Source organism: Echinops telfairi, unplaced genomic scaffold, assembly GCF_000313985.2.
Source record: "Echinops telfairi isolate 266 unplaced genomic scaffold, ASM31398v2 ScPeMD7_443;HRSCAF=831, whole genome shotgun sequence".
Taxonomy (NCBI): domain Eukaryota; kingdom Metazoa; phylum Chordata; class Mammalia; order Afrosoricida; family Tenrecidae; genus Echinops; species Echinops telfairi.
In genome coordinates this window covers 82143776-82151705 of record NW_022104341.1, presented here as the reverse complement: position 1 = coordinate 82151705, position 7930 = coordinate 82143776, and the positions used below count along the sequence as shown (strand labels likewise).

Genomic DNA, 7930 nt, shown 5'->3' with positions numbered 1-7930 from the left:
TTGTGGATGAAGAAAAGAATAGACGAGCTTAAAAAGTTTTAAATGCAAGAGTTTTCTTGCATTTCTAGCAGAAGTCATACTCTTAAATATAAGCTGCCTTCTATTAGGTTGATACTATGTGCTAGACACTGTGCTAGGCACTTGATATAATACATCTAATCTCCACAACTCAGCAAGTTAAGTATTAGTTGTATAAACTTGGGTAGGATAAATGGTAAAGCTGGTTTGAGAATCCTTATCATTTGTTTTCAAAGTCTATTACGTTATTTCTACTACACTCAGGCTGCCTCCCCTGCCCCACCCACATTAATAAGAAAAAATGTTATCTCACACAGATACATTTGCAATTATTTTTATATACCTTGCTAAAAGATGATGGCTATTAACATGTACTATTTTTTCTATATTATAAAAAAACATATAAAGGCATCACATATGACAACAGTGAAGAGCAGTGGTTCTCAACCTGTGGGTCGGGACCCCTTTGGAGGTTGAACGACCCTTTCACAGGGGTCACCCGATTCATAACAGTACCAAAAGTACAGGTTTGAAGTAGGAATGAAAATAATTTTATGGTTGGGGGGGTCATCACAATATGAGGAACTGTATTAAAGGGTCGCAGCATTCGGAAGGTTGAGAACCACTGGAAGTATATCAAATGGGAGAGTCATCATACTTCTATTGAAGCATAGATAAACTATACTAAATGAAAGCAATGACTATTCCATGAGAAGATGGAAAAATGTTTGAATGGGCCTTTACATTATTTGATTATATTAACATTTACCCCGTATGATAATATTAAAAAGTGGTACTTCCTTCATAAAAGAAATACTTTACCACTGAGAGAAGCAGCAGTTATATAATAATAAAGTGAATCCATGTTCAGGCTTAAAAGGAAAAATGCAACCTCTGAACATGCCCAACCTGCCAAAAGTAAGGACCACATAGTGACAGGTGACCTATTTCTTCAGTGTGTGTCTCAGCAGACATTTTCCCCAACCACAGAACCATTATGGCAGTTCTCCACCAGAATGCTACTTAATCCAAATTTTTACCAAGATGAAAATACAAAGTATGCCAGGGTAAGCAAATAAGTTTCCTGAAAAAATCTTTTCATCAGGCTTCAAAGAAGTCAGAAGGTATTTTAGCAGGCTGGCCAGGTAATTTTTGACTAGTGATTCTCAAAGTATGGTCCTAGGAACCCACATGGGACTCCAAGACCCTTTCAGTGATTCCAAAAAGTCAAACTATTTTTATAATGTTACGAAAATGTTATTTGTATTTTTTCACTCTCATTCTCACAACTGTACAGTGGGATTTTTTCAATTATAGCATGTGAAATTTCTCAACAGATTAATTATAGACAGACACACCACATATTAAGGAAATTTACAAAAACATAAATCAGTGACACTCTTCTCACTAGTTTGGTCTTTGGGAATATACTTTTTTATATCAGAAAAAAATAGCTTTATTATTGACTGCAAATTAAGTAAAATTTTCTTTAACTATCAGTTTGATTCTAATGTGGTAGATATCAATATATAACCTACTTAAACAAAAGCTCTTTAAAACTAAAAACCAAACTCATTGCCATAGTCCATTCAGATTCATAGCAATGCCATAGGACAAAGTTAGACTTGTTCCTTAGCATTTCCAAAATGGTAAATCTTCACAGGACCAGAGAGCCTCTCCCACAGATCAGCTGGTGGATTTGAACTGCTGAACTTGCAATTGGCAGTCCAACACTTAAAAGCTGGGCCCTCAATTTTTAAGAGTACAGACAGGTACTGAGACTTTAGCAAAAAAAATGTGGACCACTTTTCTATACAGGTTTATGATTTATCTTTAAGTGACAAGTAGATAATTTTCTAATGGTCTACTTCAAAAATGTTGCAGCCTTAAAGTTAATTTTAGAAGTTTGTTTTGATAAAAAAAACAACTACAGATAACTTTACAATAGCCCATTAACTTAAAAATAAGGTAATTTATTGACTCTTCCCAAAATAAAAAAGAAAGTCACCACTAAGGTGCCAAGATGAGAGGTAACAATCTGTAAGCGTTGTACATGTGTGTGTGTGTGTGTGTGTATGTGTGTATAAGTAATCTTCTAACATCTCTTATAACAAAATGCAGGGCTCTCTGAGAGGCCTATTCAGCAACTGTTCTGCTGTGGAATAACTGCAGTTCCTATATTCACAACAGCAATAATAAAGATTCTTACAAGTAATTCTATGTACCACAGTCTAAACATTTGCAAAACAAAAAGGTTTATGTTAGCATCTGAACAATTCATTATTTTTACTGCTGCAAAAAATACATTAAGATTGAAACAAATTTTTTTTATTCAATCCTTACATGGGCAGTGATAAGTCATAACACCCATGAAGTTACTAAAAACCTTCAAGATGCATGGTAATGATGGGTATTGGCAAGATAGGCAGAAGGGAAGCACCTATGAAAAATCGTTTTCTGAGAGCACATGAGAAATAAGTCGCAGCGACCCTCTAAGCATAGTAATACTGCCTCTGTGGGTATCCAAGACTGTAAACTAACTGGATGGCCAAGGCCATGAGAGAAGAAATTTAAACAGTTACAAATTTTGTATTTATAAAAGGGGATAAAAACAAAGTCACTGCCACTGAGCCAATTTCAACTCAACCCTAGAGGACAGAATAGAACTGCCCATTACATCTCCAAGGCTGTAGATCTTACAGGTACAGGAAACCTCATCTTTCTCTCATAGAGCAATTGGTGGATTCAAACTGCTGACCTGTTGGTTAGCAACACAATGTATAATCTACTTCGCCACCCAGAGCTCCTCTTCACATTTATAGTTTGATCAAAAATTAAGAGGAAACCATGTAAAAAATATTGGCACCAATACAGTGAAGGGGGAAAAAATCTAATTCAAAGCTCTTTTAATTCTAAATTATTGCAATTGCCAAGAAATGAGGTCACCATGGACCTTCAACAGAAAAAAGCACCTAAAGACTAGAAATGGTTTTCCTTATGTATCAACTCAACAAATTTATTCAATTGCCTATTAAATACTATTGCAGACCCTGAGAAACTAAGAAGTTCATAAGCTAGTAGAAAGATGGCTCCATGAGAAGTGCTAGAAGAGGAAGTGAAAATTAGGAGCAACTTTCAATAGAAGAGATCAGTGAATGTATCTTGGCAAAATAAAGGCATCTGAACCAGTCCTAAACATATACAAGGGGATAACAATGAGTACAAGGAAGACTCTGTTCTAGAACTGAATGTGGTGACGATTATACAACTCTTCTTGATATGATTGAATAGCATGGCATGGATGAAGTGCTAACAAAATTGTTTAAACAAAACCACAATACAGGGCTTCCAAAAGTCTGTGGAAAAATAGAAACAAAAGATAACTGATAGTTACATAATTTCTTGTCAACTTGAAGATATATTAAAGCGTAGGGGTGGCATTCAATCTGTCCATCAGGTCACAGCCTGATGGTGCCTCCTTGTGGGCATGGCCTTCTCATAAGGCAGGCCCTGGGAACCTCCCCCTCATTTTCTGCCTTCACCTTCCTACTGAGGGGCCACTCTGAGATCTTCCAGAGCCCTGGAGATACGTGGACCACCATTGGATCCACTTGACATTATACCCACTGGCCTGTGTTCTTCCTGTATTCTGCATCATTGCATGTGGCTTCAATGTCTGAAGAGGGACTTGTGGACTTGCATTGAATTGGGCTGGGATGTTTTCCTGATATACAATTACTTCTTGATATGAAGCTCTTTCTTAAATGTATATGAGTGCCACTGAATTTGTTTCTCTAGTCAACCCAGCCTAATACAATAACAAACTAATCCACGAACATTGTGAAACCTCCTTATATAAGATTTCAACAAACTGCCACAGAAAGTGAAAGGCAGTCCAAGAAAGGGAAAAAGCAAACACTCAAGCCAACACGGTAAGTCCATGGCTGTCGAGTGACAGTCGCAGTGAATCTATATGACAGAGTAGAACTGCCCCATAGGATTTCTACGAGAAAACCGTTATGGAAGCAGACTGCCACCTCTCAGCTGGCGGGTTCCAACCACCAACCTTTGTGTTAAGCAACTAAGCACTTAACCACTGGACTACCAGGGCTCTTTATTCAAGGAATACCAAGTACAAAACAGCTGCCATAGAAATGAAGACTAACTTACTCCAGGTAGTCGCCGACTTCTGGCTAGGTTCCATTCCCACAACTTTATTGTAAATCAGATCTGACATAAGTCCAATGCCTTTTGGTTTTCATCATCATTGACTTTCATTATAAGTATCTTTATAAACTGGACCTTTGAACATCTCCAAGTGAACATCTGAGAACGTCACTAGCAAACTATGAACTGCAACACTGTGTGTAGTACATATTACCATCTCTAAGATGTACCACGATAAACACATACAAATGCTTTTAAGTACAGATGGTGGTAACTTGAAGACAGTGGATATTTGGGAGTATCTGTACGGGAAAAATAGGTTGGAAGCAATCATAGAGGGATTTAAAAGATAGAGACAAAATCTGGAGGGTTTTTTCCCCAGTTGCTAAAGGAAATCCATTAAAAGGTTTTGAAAGCAAGGTAGAAAATCATCATTAAATGATACTTTAGTATTACTCGTTTGGTGACGGTAGACACTGGGGCGGGCAGTTAGTGTACTATCACACCAAGGCAGGCAGGAAAAAATAAGAGCCTGATGGGGAGCTGTTGAGAATGGAAAAAGACAGATGTAAGACATGCTCCCAACACATCACTAATGATTTACTTACAGTTTTTAAATATTTTAAAAGCTTAACTTATCATATAAAACAAAGTTGGCATTCACAGTCTCTCCATTAAAAATTCACTTCACTGGCAATATTTCAGCATACACAAGTGTGCTTCATTTTTTAAAAGCTGTTAGGAACAACTAACTGTATTCTACGTTAAGGCTATGTAATGGGTAATAAAGAGCAATGTATGCATATTTTCAATATCCTGAATAGAATCTAAATATGTAAATGTCATTCAATGATGGATATTTTAAACTCAAAGTTTATTTCTACAGGATACACAAAGTTTGGATCAGAATTTTCTATACAATCATACAAGACCCACATCACTACATAATTGTTGTCAACTTAAAATCAATGCCCAAACCAATGTTTCTACTAGGCCAATATTTTTCAACCATTAATGCCTTCTTGATTTTCTCCCCTCTTCCTCACTTCCCTCCTTTTCCCAACAAGTTCCCTTTGTATGTCTGTAAGGCAAGATGCAGTATGATACAGTATGATTCTAGGGTAGTTAGAATACATGCAATTTTTAAGCAGCTATCTAGAATCATTAACCTTCCTTTTTAGAAGAGAGGTACCAATGATATACTAAATTTCCTTTCATATGAATAACAAATGCATCTAATAGAAGTGATGTTTTACCATTAGGGGGAAACAAAGGGGAAACACACACAAAAGATGGGTGGCAAAATCCTACAAACTTTGGGAAACATTGAAAAGCTGCATCTAGATTGCAATCACAATTAAAAAACAAAGAGGGCTCCAAAATGAGGGGAAGCAGAAAAAATGCTAAGTGATCATTAAAGTGAAAAAGATTGATTCAATTAGTTTTAGTTTTTAATAGAGCATCATTTTAACACTCGATTAAAAAAAGACAGACTAGATAATTCAATGTTCACAAGGACACAAGAAACAATTTCTACATACATCTTATAAAAATCATTATACCTCATTACAATTACATGAGCTCAAATCCTTTTAAAGCTTTCCAAAAAGCATAGTCTAAGAATAAATGAGGTTCCCCCAAGACACAATTATTCCGTAGGCTTAAAAGACATAACACACTCATCCTCAACAAAAATAAGGGGGCACAAAAGCTCTCTACTTTCAAAATCATTACATTAAAGTGCTGTCTACAATTGCATGCAGGGCTTCAAAATCTGACAGTTAATAATCATAAAATGGGGTAGACTTTGCAGGAAGAAAAAAAATTACCCAACTTTTCCATTTTCCCTTCCTTTCCGTTTCCTTCCAGATATACAAAATGTCTGTGAGGGCCTCAAACAAAGCTCTAAAATAAAAAGCCAGTGTATGTATACTTGACATTACGTGTATATGAGCCATCCCATATATGAATATAACATTCGCACGCAAAAAAAAAAAAAAAGGTTCCACCAAATAATTGAAGGTTAACCTTGTCCCCAAAATGATAGAACAATTAAATCACCATAAACATAACACAATGCTCATAGATCTCTCAAAGCAACTACATTCTGAGGAGGAAAAAAACCTCAAGCCAGGCCTTGGTCCCTGAAGCAGAACACCCAGTCCCTGAAAATCACTAACCCGCATTTGCTTTCTCTAAGGGAGAAAAGAGGACTCTTCAAATGAATCATCGCCGAGGCCACCCGGTTACAGAAGTTAACAAAGGTAAAGCACAACGAACGAAATTAGACAAATGGAGGTGATGCCAAGCCTTTTCGAATCCCCCACAGGGAGAATCCCGGCTTCCCAGCGCCCAACTAGTGAAAGCGGCACGTAGAGCATCCCTTGCAGGTACGCGAGTCTAGGAGGACGGAGAGGAGAAAAAGGGGGGGAGCGGTGACCAGAAGCAGAACGACTCCGAAGCAAAGAAGTCACAGAAACGAGTCTCTCCACTCCACCTCCCCTCATTCGAGCTCCCAGTCCCACCCGCCTAGGACAATGGGGACCGGGTCCTCACTGTAAACTTTAACCGTGTAAAGCAGAGCCTGCTTTCCAGCAGCTCCAACAGCGAATCTGCCCCCAGCCCCACTCTCAGCGCAGCACCCACAAGCCTTCGGCCCCGGAAGACACGACCCAGGTCTTGTTAAAGCACAAATCAGACCCATCACAAGATTCTCGTTCCTTTCGTTCTTTCCTTCTCCCAAGTACCTGGAGGATCCATTTCAATATAAAATATCAGTTCTGTCGAATAGGGCATCATCACCTCCCTCCAGTCTGCGTCATCGCGGTCCATACTCCACACCGTATTGTACATCGCGCTGTCAGGGGCAGGTCGTCAAGAAATATAGAGAGAGCATATATATATATATTTTTTTTGTATCTGCAAAAATTTAAAAAATATAGATCTATAAAAGTCCCACGCGGAAAGGTACTTCTGGGTTTCCAACGGCCGGTAACAAGTCCAGGCAACGACCAGGATGAGGACAGGGTCCTCCCCCTCTCTCCACCTCCAGTACCCAACAAAAAGCCCCTCCAACTTTCAAGCTATGAGCTTCTCTCAAAAGGGTACAGAAGCTTTTTGTGGGGGGCGGGTGGAGGGAAGAGTGTGAAAGTGGCTTCCCCCAAAAAATCACGTCTACACAGTCGCTCTCCAAAGAGAAAAAGCTCCCGCCGCCTCCAAATATTTCCACGGAAGCCACTTTTGTGTCCTTCGGAGGAGGGAGAATGAAGAGTGGGGAGGGAAAACAGAAGGGAAAAAACGCGTTGTTAGAAAAGTGGGGAAGTGACAAAGGAAGCTATCAAAATGGGACCGGCGGCTGCGTTCAAGTTTCGGGGTCCCACTAGTCTGCGGAGAGGTATCCCTTCAAGGGCCAGGGCTCCAGCTCCGTCCCTGCCGGGCCCAGAACCCTAGCTACCGCAGCCCCGGAATCGGAGAGTCAGTCGGGAGTCCAGTCAGCTCCGCTCGGCGGGGCTCTCCCGCCGGGCTGTCTGCTAGCCCGCCAGCGCCGGCTCTACCTCACGCTCTGCCCCGGCTTCAGCCACTAGAGTTTCATTTTAACAGCGCGGAGGGGACACGCACCCCCGCCCCCATCTCCCCACCCGCTGAGGCACCACCCACCGGCGTCAAACGGGGGGGGGAGACAACCAGCTTCACACCCGCTCTACTCGCGGCAGCCTCGATGTACTGGAAATCATGCCAGGGATCC

The 7930-nt window shown here is 40.0% G+C and overlaps 1 protein-coding gene across 3 annotated transcripts in view; it reads right to left on the bottom strand.

Moving 5' to 3' along the window:
* LOC101657368 (phosphatidylinositol 3-kinase regulatory subunit gamma) overlaps positions 1 to 7726 on the bottom strand; it is a 107873-nt gene extending 100147 nt beyond the window's left edge. For 2 of the 3 annotated variants that reach the window (XM_004699465.3, XM_045291965.1), the window contains exon 1: positions 6933 to 7726. In XM_004699465.3, coding sequence (XP_004699522.1) covers positions 6933 to 7038 — 106 coding nt within the window. In that variant the 5' untranslated portion in view covers positions 7039 to 7726. Of the gene's footprint in view, positions 1 to 6365; positions 6421 to 6932 lie in introns of those variants that run through there. The other variant, XM_045291964.1, reaches the window with a different exon arrangement.
* Positions 7727 to 7930: the final 204 nt, after the last annotated feature.